We start from the raw sequence: 18082 nt of genomic DNA, 5'->3' as shown, positions 1-18082 counted from the left end.
AAAATCCGAGAAATCATTTTGGGAAGGCTGTTCTACATTCTGGGCACCACAATAAAAAGGGTTCTCTCTTATACCTACTCACCATGTATCAAACAGTGGCGTAGCGTGGGGGGTGCAGGGGGGGCCGGCCGCACCGGGCGCAACATCTGGGGGTTAGGGTTAGGGGGCGCAAATCCACGGGTTAGGGGGCACAAATCCACGGGTTGGGGGGGGCAAATTACTTGCTCTGCCCCGGGTGCTGACAACCCACGCTACGCCACTGGTATCAAACAGCAAGGGTGCCGGGAGAAGGGCCCCAGAGGCAGCAGCGAATGGTTTGATGGGATGCCACTGTTCACCTCATCTCCAGTCAGTTACATTGCTGCTGCTTACCAGGAGATAAGGTCACGGCAGTAGGAAGGTTGGTATACTGGAAACACATGGTCAGGAGCAGAGGATTAGCTTAACTAGTAGTGCCTTTGGACCTCCATGACCTTGCTTCACCTCTGCCTCTGGGTAAGCTGCAGTGGTATGACCAAACAGGGGCACCCCACCTAAGACATTCACTAGTGCTAGGGATTATTGGATCTGTCAATTTCAGTTCTCCAATTTTCCAGTATTAAATTCGGTTACACACATTTCCACAGAAATTTGCTATTTTTCTTTTAAAAATTCATCAGCATTCTGGTGTGAATTTCTCCTAATAAACAGATATATTTTTTTTGCATGTAACTTTGCCTAATGTACACATTTGGCCAAGAAAGTTCCCCTAACACATATTTGAATGCTATCTTCACTAATACTGCATATGCATTTTATGCGCACACTTTACGTAAGCATGTAAGTGTATATGTACACATTACTTGGCTGCAGATCTGCATCGCAAAATTCATAGAAGTTCAAATTTTGAAGGTTGACTGTGTTTTGATTTGGTTATTTCTAGGAGTGCAGGTTCAATAGGTTTACCTTTAAATGAGAACTGAATTGAATTCCTCCCCCTTCCCTAGCTAGAGGCAGATTAAAGTACACAAACTGGATCATATGAGGAGGGCCGTTTTTAAGGTACTATGCCATTTAGGGCCTTAATAGTTAAAAAAGGAAAATTGATCTGAATACAGAAACCAAGTGTAGATAATAAATATGATGCACTCTGCTGCCTCCAGTAAATATCCTGGTGTTCAAACTTTGAACCAACTGAAATTTCTGGATTGTCTTCTAAGGTAGCCCAAGGTAGAACGCATTACAGTAATTTAACTGTGAGTGACCGAGGCAGTGTCTGATTATTCATGTCCTAGTCTCTTCCAGGTAATATTACTGTAAAGGGAAACCAGAAGAAGGAAGGCACCAAAAATAGGAAAAGAGGAACAGGGGGAAGGAGAGGAGATCTCAACGGTACACAAAAACAAAGGTTTTTGTTGGCCCAACATGTTTTGATATACACTTTTTTCAGGAGGACTTAAAAAGCAGGTGGCGTTCCCCCCCCCCTTTGGGGTGCTCAGTACCAAATGATTTGATTACAGAACTCACTAGAGAACAGTGGTACATATTTCAAACCATGTTGGACCAATAAAATCTTTATTTTTGTGCACCCTTGAGATCTCATCACTCCCCTTTTTTCTAGTTAAATTACTGCAATGCCTCTACCCGGGTTTGCCTTTGAAGGCAGTTTCAGGAATTTCAACTGGCAGCACGAAGAGAGTGTTCACTGACAAAGCACTCTTTGTTTTTATTGCAGTAGTTCATTAACTGAGAAAATATTTTTGTTTTTTGTTAGCAAATGCTGTGCTTGACTAGTGGTGGGGGTGTGAATCATAATTAAAATAAGATTAAAATACATGAAAATATGGTGTTATATGGGATCATTGCAATTTGCATCCACTTGCTAATTAGTCCACCTGTTCAAATACTCCAAATTAAAACCAATTTACTTAGGGCTACGTAAACCCCGCAGCTTCTATTTAAGTTTTAATAGAGTATTAATAAATTCAAAAATAATAAGATATGAAAGGAGAAAATATTTATATTTTACACAGCACACTCACAACGACAACTTCCACATTATCTTAGTGTTTTCCCCCAAACAACATCTGAAGTTGTGACAATGTAGGAACCCAGGATTCACCATTCACCTGACAGATAAAGGGAATGTCATGCTGTAGCCATTTATTGATCTCAGTAGAACTTACTCACAAGTAAATATGTTTAGGGAAATAGATTAGTTTTCAAACAGATGAGTTGTGTTCAGCATTTGTTGACCTGGCATTTATTTTAAAATATAATGCACCAGCAAATTTATTTCCTTTTGTTTGTGCAAATGGGACACTTACATGATCTGGCAGCCCATTTATGAAAGTATGCTCTTTTATCAATGAATCTAACTGGACCTTTGCATCTTTTTACTCAGAAGTAAGTTCCACTGCCTTTAGTATAGCAGCCTTACAATTTCTCGCAGGAACATAGTAATCTTTTCCAGAAAATGCACACAAAAGACTCTAATTTCTCTAGTCCTGGATATTTTGACTTCAAAGCCAGCCCAATGTCTGAAAGCAAAGACTCTTAACTACAGAGCCAAACATTTGCTTGCCCAAGAAAAATATACAATTATAATACATTGATCAATCATCCTATTATTTAAATTTTGTCATATTATTGCTATGATCCCAGAATTTTCAGTGTTCTTCATTTGCACACACGGCAGTCTTTTTTAAAAAGTTCGAAGCATCGTATTAATAGACGTAAAATGCTTCAATTAACATGAACATGTTTCTTTCATATATATCCCCCACCCAGCTTTCTGTTGTATGTTTATACCAGGGGTCTGCAACCCGTGGCTCCGGAGCCGCATGCGGCTCTTTTACATCTTTGCTGCGGCTCCGGGGTGGATACTAGCGAGGGGAGGAGGCGCATTGTGCGCCCCGACACTCCTCACTGTGGCGGGCACTGTACTGGCTGTGACGTCGCATGGGGGCAGTGCGTGCGTTAGTCACGCACCGTCCCGACGTCACCTTCCCGCCCGCTGTCAGATCGTGGCTCCGGAGATATATTTGTTTTAAATGTCGCAATGGTTTTGCGGCTCCCAGTTGTTGTTTTTTCTTTGGAAACGGGTCCAAGTGGCTCTTTTTGTCTTAAAGGTTGCAGACCCCTGGTTTATACAGAAATCCTATACGGTGCAATCTTAGCATTTGGTATCCAAACTGCTAGTATTGTTGTGGCGATCATGCTGTGCTGCAGTGACTGACCATAGAGAATATGCAGAATAAAATTTAACAGGTTCCATTATCAGCTTGATTCAATGATGGTCTAGGAAAACCAGCTTTATTGCTGTGACTAAATCCACCTTAGTACACACTCAGAATTGCCAACTGAAACAATGAGCAGCAGGACTCTTAATACCTATGAAAAATACAGTTTGGCTGAGTTACTATGCTTAATTCCACTATCTTCTAATCTTTAATCATCCATCTCTTCAAAGGGTTCCTGTATTTTTCTTAGTATTTTAGGAAGCCATTCAAACTCAATATCCTCTGGGGTGCGTGGAGTTTGGAATACAGTGGTACCTTGGGTTAAGTACTTAATTCATTCTGGAGGTCCGTTCTTAACCTGAAACTGTACTTAACCTGAAGCTCCACTTTAGTTAATGGTGCCACCGCGCTGCCAGAGCACGATTTCTGTTCTCATCCTGAAGCAAAGTTATTAACCTGACGTACTATTTCTGGGTTAGTGGAGTCTGTAACCTGAAGCATCTGTAACCTGAAGCGCATGTAACCCGAGGTACCACTGTAGAGAGATTTCTGGCTGAGCTGGGATTAGCCTGGGCTCAGCCAAAGCCATACAGGCCGAATTCTTTCATCCACAGGGCTGGCCCTATGATGAGGCAGAGTGAGGCAGCTGCCATGTGGGGAAAAGTTGTGACAGCCATGTGGCCTGTACCCCCTTCACTATCCTGCTGCTCTCAAGTGCAGTGGGCTATATTTTCCTTTCACCAGTATTGGATTAAGATTAAGTTGCCAGTCCAACTGTCTTCTGTATAGGCCTTGGGGGAGGACGCCATCTTGTCCTTTGCCTCAGGCAGCAAAATGTCTTGAGCCGGCCCTCTTCATCTTGTTAAGTGTCAGCTTAGCTGGGGCTCAACCAGGTAAGCTGAGCTAAGTCTCCAAAAAGGGGTCTCATATAGGATAGAACAGGGGGAGACTTACTCCCATCCCAAACACTATTCAGCTTGGTCACATGACCTAGCAATCCAGTGGAAGCTGCACTGCAAAAAGGATGGCATAAGTTAAATTAGTTTAAAGGCTTGTGTGGTGTAGTGGTTAAGAGCGATAGACTCGTAATCTGGGGAACCAGGTTCGTGTCTCCGCTCCTCCACATGCAGCTGCTGGGTGACCTTGGGCCAGTCACACTTCTTTGAAGTCTCTCAGCCCCACTCACCTCACAGAGTGTTTGTTGTGGGGGAGGAAGGGAAAGGAGAATGTTAGCCGCTTTGAGACTCCTTAAAGGGAGTGAAAGGCGGGATATCAAATCCAAACTCTTCTTCTTCTTCTTCTTGTTTCCCCTCTCCAGGCTCAGGTTGGCTCAACAGCCAGTTGCCCTGCTCCTGAATGGAGTTTGGAATGTGTTGGTTCCCTATTCTTTTGGATTGCTCTGTCCATTGAAAAGACAAAGGCATTTGTGATATCAGAACTCCTTTGATATCAGAACACAAAGGTCTATTTAACTGAGAGGTTATGTTTATTATTTAAGATACACAAAGCCGAAATCAAGGACATTAAAAAAACGTTGTTTCTAATTTAATATGTTGCTTACATGACATAGGAAAGTGTTTATGGTTTCCCTGGTTACAGGAGATCAATAGCAAAGAGCAATTATAAATCAAAATCCTCCAGTGTCTTTTTTCCAGAAAGCACAGCATGGAAACCATGAAGGACAGCTTTGATAATTTCAAACTGAAGACAAGCAGAGAACATAATTACAGCACAATGGTAACCATGTCTGCTGAGAAGTAATTCCTATTCCATTCTCCCAGGTAACTGGACTCAGGATTGCAGCCTTAGGGAACAATCCCCAAACCACACTACTGCAGGAGGGTTCTGTTGCCATATAAGTCCTTGCTGCACTTGCTGAAAGCACAGGCAGTCAGGAAGCTACCATCTGCAAAGTCAGTAGAAACCACCAACCCACTCAACAAAACAGGTCATTATGGGGTCAAGAAAGAGCTGGCAGTAGATCCACTGGTTCAAAAGCTGGCCCATAACCAGGTGAGGAGCCTGGCAAAATCTCCTGTATTTTTGAGAACAGAACATGAAAAGAATGGTCTCACTCCCTGCTTCCAGCAGAGATGTTTTAAAAACTATCCATATATTCCTTTCTATGCCATGACCACTTTAGCCTATTTTGAAAGTCTTTCTTAGAGGAAGAAACATCCACTGTATTGTGCACATCCATTTATTTAACACATGCACATTGCTGTAATACTCACTCATACTGGGAATAACAAGAAGTTTCTTTATGGAAGTCTTGATGTATAACTACATTGTTTCCACCTGTCTACACACAGAGAAAGCTACTAGATTTCAATATCATGACAAACTGAGGAGATTTTTAAATACATTGTTGACGATGAGCTACACAGCACAATTTTTCTCCTTTTAAGGGAGTGATGTGGTAGGCTCAATTTCTGGTGCAAATTGTAGTTCTCTTGTCAATGCTGAAAATTATTATAGACCCACTGATTTACTATCTACCTGGGGAGGAGGGATTATTAGTGGCTGGATGTACAACCTCTTGAAGGGTCAAGAAAAGGACTGTACAAATATGTGGATAACTCGCAAAGAACAGCACCAACATCTGGTGGTGCATAGTATTTTCATTCATATTCATTTTCAGTGTACTTAAGTTAGTCGTGCCTCTTGATTCTACTCTGATTATGACTTACTTGGGTACAACCTTGCATGTGTATTCATTAGTTTTTCCTCCTGTCATACCAGAAAGAAGTTTCTTATTAGCAAAATCTTTTCCTTTTAATGCTTATTTGGCTTCCAGGGTAGTTTCCCTGGGTGGTATTAGTTGAATCCAAGGATGTTCTTCGGAAGCTGGCTTCAAGCACCAGGCCTGCTGGCAGACATGTTACGAAGATGTCTGCAAACGTGACATGAGGGCCGGCAGCCCTGCCATGTGAGAATCTCTTGCAGACAACGGCGGCGCCTAGAGACAAGTCAGTTGGGTCATGCCTCCATAGTAAGGACCAGAGGAGGAATGTCTGCTGGGAGCAGCGCAAAGAGAAGAAGCACCAAGGCTGTGGCGTAGCGTGGGGGGTGCAGGGGGGCCGGCCACACCGGGTGCAACATCTGGGGGGTTAGGGTTAGGGGGCGCAAATTACTTGCCTTGCCCCGGGTGCTGACAACCCACGCTACGCCACTGCACCCAGGTACATCTGCAGTAGCACAACTGGGCACCTTCATCTGCCCCAGCTACAATAAAACACGTTTCTCCTGTACTGGTCTCTACAGCCACAGCAGGCACTGTAACCTTCCAACAGTTTGACTTCACCCCCAAAGGTGCACTCCTCCATTGTCTCCCAAGAGAGATAGATGGATGCCAACCAATTTTTAGTTATTTCAATGAGGCCATTAAAAAAAAATCTTGCAAATTATTAATTTTGTCTCTCAAAAAACAGCATGAGCTGCAGTGGAGTAGATCCAAATGGGAAAGGATAGCTACTGAAACTAATTCAAATATCTTGGTTTCCTTGCTGTTCTTCTACTGTTTTAAAGGGGTTCTGCAACTGCTGTAAAAGCTGCTTTAATGCTGGCAGACTGAATGATAGGAGGCACAGGCCCCTTCTACTGTAAACAACCATGGGTTACACGCTCATTAGGAATATACAAACATTAAGCTTTGGAGTTAAAGCCTTTGTACTACTGCCTCTGCATAAATACTAGCACGTTTTAAAATAATATTCTGCAGTAAAGAAAATAAATAAACTCTCCACCCTTATTCTCCTGGCTCACCTCACCTCCTACCGCTATTCTCCACCTGTTGCTGAAACTGAAGGCATATCCCAGGTTCACTAAAGCTGAAATCCCAACAGGATGTCCATCTAAAATAAACTTGTTTATTAATATTGGGTTTAATAGCAGAAGGAAAGGACCATCCTGCCTTTTCTGCACCCAAACAGGACCCCTAAGTCCTACAACCAGGTTCAGTACTGAAAGTCAGATAAACTCTTTCCTACTTTACTCGCTTTCGAATGGCTAAGTCAGTTTACTGCATTAAAATATATTAAAAATGAAGAGCTTCATCAGACTTATTTTTTGGAACCATATTAATAATAAATCCCAAATATGGTATTTCATCTAGTACAGAAAACTGGCCCTTGTCAGTGGGGAGAAGTGGCTGTTGCCCCTCTTCTTCCCCTTATATCACCAACTGCTATTGAGGATAATTCCTGATCTCTGCGCAAACCTCACATATGCCAGTAATTTTGCTCAAAACAATCAACCTATTTGCAGTTGTTAACATTATTTGCAGCAATCCGCATAAGATTTTCTTCTGAGCACAAAGCAAATGGATAGAGTTGCATTTAAGCAGCTGCTGCTGACTATGGTTGACTGTTCAACCTGGCTCTTATATGACGGTTGGAGGGAAAGAGTACAGGGTAAAATAAAATCCATTGTTTTCATTATGTTTAAAATACAGTGGAAACTATTTGTAATGTTTAGAAATTGGCCTATATAGCAGATTCCACCCCCGCCCCCCGAATTTTCTATTTTTTAAAAAAACTCTGCAATTTGTCCTGACCCTAAAAATATTAAAGAATGCTCAATTTGCTATGGTTCTGTTTTCGCTTGCCAACATGACAACGGATAAACAGAAGTAAAGATAAAACAAAAGGAATTTAATTTGTAAATGATAGACGCAAAATTATTCTGGGCCAGCAGTATATATAAAATTATACTGTACCACTGTAAAGGTACACATTTTTCTTTAATTATGTCTTAAATGTGCAATTGTCTCAATGCAACTTTGCTTGGGTGTGTTAGTAGCCAGTTCAGATTAAAGATGGGGACTTATTGGCAGTTACAGGCATTTTACTACAAGACAAACCCAAACTAGACATTCGAATTCTATAATGCATAAAAACAGAAGGTAATTTGAAGTGTCAACACATAAGCAAAACTTGCCTTTGTCTTATATGGTCTCATCCTGAACTAAGTAATCTCATACTGTTTGCCAAGGCTGTGTATTATCTCCTACCCTGATTTGTAAAATTAAGTTCAGTTGAAATCCATGTACTATTCTTCCAAGCAAATGAGATTATACAGCACAATCTTTACACAAGTTTACTGAGAAGTAAGGATCCTTCCAGACTGTCATTCTTTGCAGATGAGATTCAGTTTCATACTGGCAAATTTAGCTTACCCAATTATAGTGGATCGGGAAGTCTTCCACAACATATCCTTTCCCCTGAAAGATCAGACCTTCTGAGATAAGGAGTGTTGGGGAAATGCATTGGAGAGTGTGGGATAACACTTGTTTTGGTGCAACATCATCTAACCTCCTAGTAAATAAATCACAAAGAATACTGAATAAACAAGTCATCTGGAAGCGGTGTAGTCCAATGGAATGCAGTGAGGGCTATTCTCTAGGAAGTGCGTTCAGAACACAACCTCCAAATTTTTAAAATTAAAATTCCAAAAGTATTTTAATGCACTTCAATAATTTAAAGCTGTTTTGATGTATCATAGGGAAAAGTCAGAAAAGCACACAACTTGTTTTTAGTACCCACATACGCTTTTGAACTGTGCTTTTTTAAAAATCATAGTTTCTTACACCACATTATAAGACAAGGGACATGGTGGTTAGATGTTGAAACTAAACATAACAAAAATCCTATGTATACATGCAAACAGCCTAATTCAACCCGAGGTTCCACAATTCCCATCATCCCTGATCACTGGGCTGTGCTACTTGGAGCTGATGGGAGTTGTCATCTAACAAAATCTGGAGGGTATCAGGTTGAGGAAGACTGCTCTAGAGTATGTCTCAAGTTGTTCTTTGGAAAGTAGTGGGTTTTATCATTCACACAGCATAGTTCCAAGTGTGATCGCATTGTGTTCAATGGAGGTTACTCCAAAATAAGTGAGCACAGAATTGCACATTGATTCAAAAACCACTTCATACTAAAATGATTTTATCTTCTAATGCGTAATTATAATGTTCGTGAAAAGCATTAGAAAAATATATTATAAATAAAAATACCTTGCTTAGAAATTTAAACTAATACAGTGGTACCTCAGGTTACAGACGCTTCAGGTTACAGACACTTCAAGTTACAGACTCCGCTAACCCAGAAATAGTACCTCAGGTTCAGAATTTTGCTTCAGGATGAGAACAGAAATCGTGCTCTGGTGGCGGCACGGCAGCAGCAGGAGGCCCCATTAGCTAAAGTGGTAACTCAGGCTAAGAGCAGCTTCAAGTTAAGAATGGACGTCCAGAATGAATTAAGTTCTTAACCCAAGGTACCACTGTATAGCATTTCATATTTTCATATTAAGAATAATTATTAGCCTTGCACTATAATTCTAAGCATATTCAAAGTAATATTCTTTGCCTCTAAAAGCAGGTACTTGTGTTATTTGTGTTTTGACTCACAAAAAGAAACTCTAACCCTAAATGTGTCCATCCTAATCTAGAGCTCCATTCAATATACATATAAAGTTCAAGGAAACATGCAGTTTCCACTTTCAGGAGCTCCGAACTTATCACAGAGGCGCACACTCTGATAGGTGTTTCATACTATTCTAAATGGGAAATCCCTTCCTTGTATGTTTCAGAGTTCCATACGCCCAGCAGAATACCCACACATACAATGTGCTACTAGAAATAAATGCTACTGTAATCAATGGGCTTTATTTCCATATCCCACATTTTGGATTTGGGTTAGCAGGGCTGGCCCAATGCATTTAGATGCCTCAGGTGGGAAAGCAAGTTCTCCATCCCCATCAAGGTTGACCAAGTTATTTTGGTACTTGAGGCAGAAACTCCCATAAGCACCCTTTCAGCCTCCCCGGCAATAACAACACAATAAATCACATAATAGTCAATTTGCTACCATTTCATGATACCCAACATCAGTTGTCTGAAGAGGCTGCCTAATGGTAGGATTTGTATTTGGCCCTGTATTTGTAGGAATTGTTTTAAAGTTACTATGTTATCAGCGAAATATTTGATTAATTTAATTAAGCCAAAGTTTTGACCCGAATCAAGATGTATCTGCAATACAGTCACATCTGTTTAGAATCCTACAGCAAAACACAGTAAAGCATCGCTTCCTCTCTCTTTCTTTGTGATAACTAGTTTACTTTGGGCTCATGTACATTGGAAAGCAACCCCGAAGACTACAGGAAAAGCTACTTTTGAATTCAGGGAAACTTTCAAAAGCAGCTTGTAATAATATGGCGTTGTAGTCTGCTGCTCAAAGGGGCTGGGGGTGGGGGGAAATACCACTGGGCACACATATGGCCTTGGCTGGGGTTAAAAGAACTAATTTAGGTATGCCAAAGGCTGGGACATGTGGGGATTTTAATTTCTTCTTCTTCTTTGAGCACCAGACCACCCATTGTGCCATATAAAATGTGCTTTTAAAAGTCCCCTTAATTTCAAAAGTGGTTTGCCATTTGGCATGGGGAGGTGATGTTTGAGAAACACAAGCCCAATGTCCCCCATGAGAATGCAGAACGAATTGTGCTATTCTTTGGATTCTAGCTCTTAAGATGCGCCTATATCGTATCTTTGGATCCTGGCCTGTAGGATTCGGTGGTTTTGTTCAAGATGAATGATATGTTGATAATAATTAAAAAACCCAAGCATAATGAACAGATTACCTCTGTCTGAAAGAAAAACACACATAGTAAATATATTGTGCTTGTACTGTAGAAGCCTGCTGAAAAGTTTGAGAACTCGGATGAATCCGTTATGCTATGTGTATGCATGCGTGTGTATATACACCAAAATGCTTTGGTGAGTAATCATTAAAAGCAACAAAAAATTCACACTATTAGCAGGAATTTATCGAATCATTTTCTCATAAGTGATATTTTTAATAAGTACGCTGGTGCATGTATTTTTAAAGGCATTTCTTGGAAATTATTGCAAATATTTTGGAAGTAATCCATCAAATGCACAATGTTTGGAGTTTATGCAAGACTCCAGGTCACTTAATTGAAATTGTGCAACAGTAGTATGTACCAGGTTCTAAACAGATTATTACAGAATTACCAGTCATTGATTCCAATGGATTTAAGGATACCTAATTCTGTGTGGTGTTAGGATAGCATGTGGTAGTTTAAGTTTGGATCTCAGGGTTGCAAAACAGTTCGTGAACATGGAAAAAAATAGTTTCATCATTATTTTAAATACTGTAATTAAGAAGCTTTCCCAAATAGGTATAATGGGGAACAAATCCTACTGATGCCAATGGAAAATAAGTAAGGAAATGTGTTTATTCATCAGTTAATAATGTAGGGAAGTCTAGCATCAAGGTATATGGAAGTGATCAGCAAAACTTACAATATGCAGAGGATATTTTATAAGCCTTCCTTGTTATCATTTGTTTACTTTTTGGATTAATATATTTAATATTACTGAAGAATAATTTCTGTTTCCATATTGCCCACCCTTCCTCAAATTCTTAGTTGGCACAGCATTCAACAGTTTGCAAATGCCTAATTTTGTTGCCTGTATTAAATGAATTATAAGAACAGACTTGGAGACTTTTATTTATTTATTTTTAAAATGTTTTTTTCAACATGCACTTTCTTAAATATGTAACTGTTATTATTCAAAATGCTATCAAATAATATTTCCTTTTTTAAAAAGTATTTCCATATTCTTATAAAATTGCTTTCTTATTACATTTTTCCATTCAAGTCTCCCTGATAATATCTGATATTTAAGAAGCTCTAAGGGCAGCTTATCAGGTGGGTCAAGAAGCAGTCCAAAATAAATAATAAAATGATTTACATTTCAAACTCCATCTTATTACTTGTAAGGCAAGAACCACTGAATTAAACAGGCCCGGCTTGATTATAAAGCGCAAGTCCTTTGTAATAGTGAATTGCTTGTATTCATCTCTAACTATAAACTACATTTTAACCAACAGTGAAATAAAGATAAGTGTAGACAGAAAGCTAGAGATGAAAATTGTTTGATACACTGAGGCTTAATAAGGATTCATTTTGCATGACAGATCAGATAAATAAATGTTAAATAAAATGAATAAAGGCTTCTATTTGGCCATTGTTATCCTCATTAACATAGGTGAATTAACTCCTGCATTTAAATTTAAATTTGTTTGCAACATATATCCACAATTATTACACAAATGCTCAGCACTACAGTGTTGAATTCAGAGGTTTTGATATGAAAGAGGTGCAGTGATGGACGACACAGATCATTTAAAAGGGAAGAAGTTAAACTGATTAAAGATTGTTGTTTTTCTCATGCTAGGTTATATTACATCAGCAAAAGATACTATCAAAAGGGAGCTACTGCGGACACATGGAGGAACTGTCAGCAGTTGTCTGGTAGTTTTGATGACTGAATTTCCCATCATGATATCATGTTCAGATCATGTTGGAAACAGATGACAGTTTCCTGTGATGCTACTACTGCAATCAGTCAAATACAGAGGTCCGTTAAACCTGTTGAAAGTCAATACAAGACAAGGGCAAAAATTAAGTCTATTCATTGCTCTGCAAAGGTACCTACTGTTGCAAGTTATAACTACCAGTGTACCAAAACAAAAATGTGTTGCTTTTGCTACTGCTAGGATTTCTAATGGAATAAAAATTTGTACAACAGTGATGCCAGATGAAAAAAATTACTTACAATTGTTCATTGTCAGCACCACTGTAAATACACGCAGATACATTTTGGGAAAGACTCTATGGAGTTCTTTGGGATATAGCAGTTCTAACAAATGCAATGGTCTAATTCATGCCTATTTAGAATCTACGCCTTAGGCATTGCCCTAGTTATTTGTACATAAATTTTTTCTAACATACAAGCGTGATAGACATATGTATAGGTATTAATCCATAGGCGTTCAAGTTTCAAGGAAAATGAAATAGCAATTTGAAATCTAATCTCGATTCGTATGGGAAAGTGACCCCCCCACAAAAATCATTATTTCAATTATGTCAGAAAGATGCACCGATTTGAAGCAGAAAACAAAAATATATAATTTACATATACTGAATAAAATTCTGCCAAAAAACCTTTTGAAATGTTCAAAACTATGTAACTGGACTAATTTAAAATTGGTATTTGCCATCCATTGTTAAGCATGTTTTGTTACATATACTGTTCTGAAATATACAGAAGCCATCCGTAGGCAACATTTGCATAATGAAATCTATAATAGTGAAGAATTTCAATAATTTAGACAAATTTATGCCAGCAATCTTATACAGATTACTGGGAAGTCAGCTTCGCTAAATTGCTTTTTCTAGGTAATGTTTGATATGACATGGATCTAAGGCTGTAATCCTAAACAGTATTCCTGTTCCTATGAATACATTTAGGATTGTGTTTTACTTTGGGTTACTTGTATTACAGAATATTACTCACTGCAACTCAACTTTAAATATATGAGTTTTTGGATTTCAATAAAAGCTAAATATTAATATTTTCCTTGAATTGTGATGAGCTGTTTTCTTAACATTTTGCATTGTAAGAAGTTTTTCTTCTTATTCTTCTGCCAATTAAAAATTATATCTCCTTGAAATAATAATAATAAATTACCAACTTACACATGTGAAAAAATGTAATTACTCACTCTTTATATAAATATACAATTTCTGTTTGCAGATAATTCAGTGTTCTCAGATCAACAAGACCTTTTCCCCCATAAATTGCAAGATAGAAATAATAAGAAACTACAACACTGTAAAATAATTGGCACAGAAAATTGCTCAAAAAGGATAGAAAACTACAAAATGTAGGCAATTTCAAATATGAGGTTTCTACTACTTATTCTAGCAATTATAAAAGACACAAGACAAGGTCAAGGCTTTCCTTGTGAACTTTTCATACTGTCTGAACACGCCTATTACTTTCTCTTTCTAAGCATTGCTTCATTTATCTTCCTCTCTCTCTCTCTCTCTCTCTCTCTCTCTCTCTCTCTCTCTGTGTGTGTGTGTGTGTGTTGTGTGTGCCTGTGTGCCTGTGTGTGTTCGTGCACAAGCACATCTTACCTTTAGCAGTTTTACTATGTGAATGACATCTTTCATTTCTAGCTTCCCACTTGGAATTTTATAGCATATTTAAATCATTTTACAGAATCACAGAATTTGTTGTAGAAGATATGCAATCCAGATAAATGCACATGTCAAATTTAGCTTTAAAACTATAGGACATATAAAATAAACTCTGAAGTGAATAAAACTGCCATGTAAATGCATCTGATCTCAGAATACCACTAAATTTAAATATATTGAATTTACTTTCAAGTAAATGTCTTAAGAACTGAAATGTAATTGCAGAAATTCTACACTTTTTGCTATACATTGTTATTGATCAAAATTGAAATTCACTTCTATTTCTTCCTAAATAATGCTTTATGCTCTTTATACAAGACTGTGTGGTATAAAAAGTGGCATTTATTGTGGGTATTTAAATAGTATACATACTATTCGGTTTGTAGTCTGTACCTGAAGAAGTTGCACTATGTGTATGATATAATTTACATTGTATCTATTACACAAGTAGTACACATCTGAAACATGTACGTCTAATTTATCAGTTTATGTGCTTTTCAGAGGCAGGAATCTCATTTTAAACATAAAACTGTTTACATATTTGTGTGTAACCCTCTTAATCCATAAAACCAACCAAAAGAATAACTACAAACTTCTTCCAGGGATAGAACTTGCCTCCAATTGTGCAATGGTTCGGTTATATATTAGGCAGCCCTAAAGAGAAACGGGTCCATGACTGCTCGTGGCGCTTCTTCCAAAAGCGCGCAGCAGCCTGCGACCCTGAACAGGAGGGAAACAAAAATCTGGGGAAAAGAGGACTGAATGGAAACCCTGGTGTCAGAGATGCCAGATTCCGAAGCAAGTCTCTCCACCCCGCCCCGCCGGCCAACGATTTTATGGTCCACCACCTGATGGTCCTTGCATCTCTGCCCGCGATGAAAGGTCTAGAAGGCGATGCGATGCGCTCTCCGCGTCTCCCCAAAGGTGACTTAACCTCACCAAAGAAGCGCACCAAAGATGAAGCCACTTTCTCCGCCAACAGCCCGATCCACCCGGGGGTGGGTTTCCCCTTTTCGACCCCCGCACCCACCCACCCAAGAAATGACACGAGGGGCGCGTTTACCTGAGCTGTCGCTTTTCCGCTTGCCCGTGCGCTTCTCGGTTTCCACCGGGGACAGCGCCTGCCTGCCATAATCTCCCGGAGCGCACGCCGCCCCCGTCGGGGTGCTGGTCCCCAGGCTGGATGAGTTCGAGCACAGTCCCGGGGGGCTACTGCCCAGCTCCGGGGGTCCACCCGAGTCGGGCTGCAGGCACAGGCTGTGCCTGGCCGAGGCGGACGGCGGCGGAGGGGGAGGCGGCGGCGAAGCCATCTGCGGAATGTGCCAGTTCGTCTGCAATGGCTGGTGTTGCTGCTGCTGCTGCTGCTGCTGCTGCGCCTGGTGATGGTGGTGGTGGTGGTGGTGATGGTGGTGCCCGCGGTGATGCTGGCTGCCGAACATGCCCTCCTCGCTGGGGTATCCCGCGATGATGCAAGAGGAGGCCGAGGGCGAGAGCTCCGGGTAGGACATGTGGTCGGAGCGGCCGTGCAGGGCGAGCGCCGACTGCGAGAAAGGGTGCAAGCCCTGGCCCGGGGCATGGTGCGGGCTGCGCAGGCAGCCGAAGAGCGTGTGATCCATGGCGGCGCGCAAGGCGGCCCCGCTGCCAAGGGAAGCCCGCGGTTCAAGAGGCGCCGGGGCGCTGCGCTCTCCTCCCAGCCAGCCACCCCCCAAGCCACCAGATGCCGCCGCCGCCGCCGCTGCGCGCTCGCCAATAATCCAGGGCTTGTGCGCCTCGATCGGATGCTCCCGATCGGCGCGCTGTCCGCCGGCGGCAGAAAGGAGGTGGTCCCGCGCAAGTGCTCCGAGGGGGAAGCGGCTCGCCGAGGTTATAAATACAGGAGTGTGTAACGTGAGCCGGGGGCTGGCTTAGCGGCGGCGCGGCGGCACTGACCACATGCGAGCTGCCTCCGCGCGCCAGCCAGCCCAGCGGCCGCCCGCCCGCGGCTCCCCTCGCCTTGACCCCGGCTCAGCCTCCGAGGCGCGATCGGGAGGCAGGGCGAGCTGCGGCTGAGAGGGAGCCCCGGGCAGGGACAGGGGGGACCCGCTTCCGCCCACCGTCGCCGCTCCTCCGAGGCAGAGGGGGCCAATGGGGCAGCTGCTCCGGCCAGGGTCCCTCCTTCCGCCCCTTTGGACGGGAGGGAGAGCGCAGATGAGCAGGTGCCACGAGGAGGAGGTTACTTCTCCCTATATCTCGGGGGCACAGCCATCGAAGGGAGGGTGGGACCCAGCCCCTGGCGTAGGCAAGGAGGGGACCAACTGCCTCCACCCCTAGATCAAGTAATAAAATATTGCTCCCCGCTAACATAAATCCTGGCTACACCCATGGACCCAGTCTGGCAGGCCAGGGTGCGGAAGCCAAGGGGAGAGAGCCAGGATCTCCCTCCGGACAGCCGCCCAGTGCAAAATGGGATTGGGCCTTTGGGCAAGCAGCCGCCTGCCATGACTCTTTTGGTCCACATCTTCTCTCTGGCTTGCTGCGAGTGGGGTTGGCGGGCAGCAAGACGTCTCTGGGGGCAGCCTTCCTGGGCCTGCTCCCTCTTAACAGGAGACCAGGACGCGCGGCCTCTTTTTCCCCACTGGCTTGCCCGTTCTCAGCCGCTCACCTGCACTTCCCCATCAAGCCAGCCTTCCTTGCCAGGCCAACCCAGAAATAAAGTGGCCGTGTGAAGAGGCTGCCGAGAGCAGCCGGTGTCCCCCTTGGCTCATTTGCCTGCGCTCTCCCTTTGAACAGTAGAAGGCGGGATTCGGTGGAGGAGATTGCAGGGGCGCTTCCCACGAGGAGTGCGCCCTCAATCTCATGTGCGCCCACTTTCACACCCACACCAGGCGCCCCAAAGTTCCCCACGGGGGACTCTGTAGCTGGTGGCACTTCAGCAGACCAGTGCTGGGGCCTGAGCAGCTGGCCTATGGTCCTGATTCTAGCCCTGCTGAGAGGACACTTGGAAATCTGCAACAGGCAGCATTATCCGCTACAGAGTACCCATTTCACCTTGTCAAGGGTTTTATTTGTGCTTTTCTTATCTTTTGAACCAAGCTGAGATCTTTGGATAAAGGGCGGTATATAAATCTAATAAACAATGGCATACAAATCCATAGAAATAACACAATATCTGCCTTTGGGTTTAGAATCTAAGAAAACATGGCGAAAGGAAAAGGGGGTGAGGAGGGAAGATGCAAACAAGCAAACTCAGGCACCAAATTCTTAATGTTACAAAATTCTTATAATGATGAGCTTGGATGGAAGTTTTGTGCTACACAACCTCACATATATATCCAGTGTCTAAAAAACAACAACCAAGAAGGGGGATGCCACATGAATATATAATGTTAACATCTACCATTATATGCTTCGTTGGCTAATAAAATTCTGTCTCTGTCATCCTCTCAACAGAATTTCAAAATTTATCTCTCTGGTGCAGTATGTTGGCTAGTTCCCCATCTCCACACTAGTTAATTTGCAATATGGGGAAAGCAACGTAACCCGGGGGTTATAAGGAATACTGAAATAAGGTATGTGATCTGTGCTAAACAAACGTTGAGGTTCTCCCTCCTGGCTAAATATTAGACTTCTCCCTCCCCTCCGATAGATGGGTGGCACACACAATGGCTGTGGAACATGTACCAAGGATGGATTTATATGAAGTAAGGTTGTGCTGTTTGCCCCACTCTTTTGCCCAAACAGCATTTGTCACAAAGGATGCACGAAATGTAAGCCTGATCTGAAGTGATGACAATATTAAATAGGGG

General features: G+C 42.1%; 1 protein-coding gene across 1 annotated transcript in view; it reads right to left on the bottom strand.

The window, feature by feature from the left end:
* The window catches only part of MEOX2 (mesenchyme homeobox 2), a 62972-nt gene extending 46765 nt beyond the window's left edge, over positions 1 to 16207 (bottom strand). The window contains exon 1 of the mRNA XM_082193995.1: positions 15361 to 16207. Within this exon, the coding sequence (XP_082050121.1) occupies positions 15361 to 15913 (553 nt within the window). The 5' untranslated portion in view covers positions 15914 to 16207. The remainder of the gene's footprint in view (positions 1 to 15360) is intronic.
* Between the last annotated feature and the right edge of the window lie 1875 nt (positions 16208 to 18082).

Source organism: Podarcis vaucheri (genome assembly GCF_965113315.1).
Source record: "Podarcis vaucheri genome assembly, chromosome: 12".
Taxonomy (NCBI): domain Eukaryota; kingdom Metazoa; phylum Chordata; class Lepidosauria; order Squamata; family Lacertidae; genus Podarcis; species Podarcis vaucheri.
Note: the sequence above shows the minus strand (reverse complement) of the source record. Positions and strands in the feature narration are given on the sequence as shown.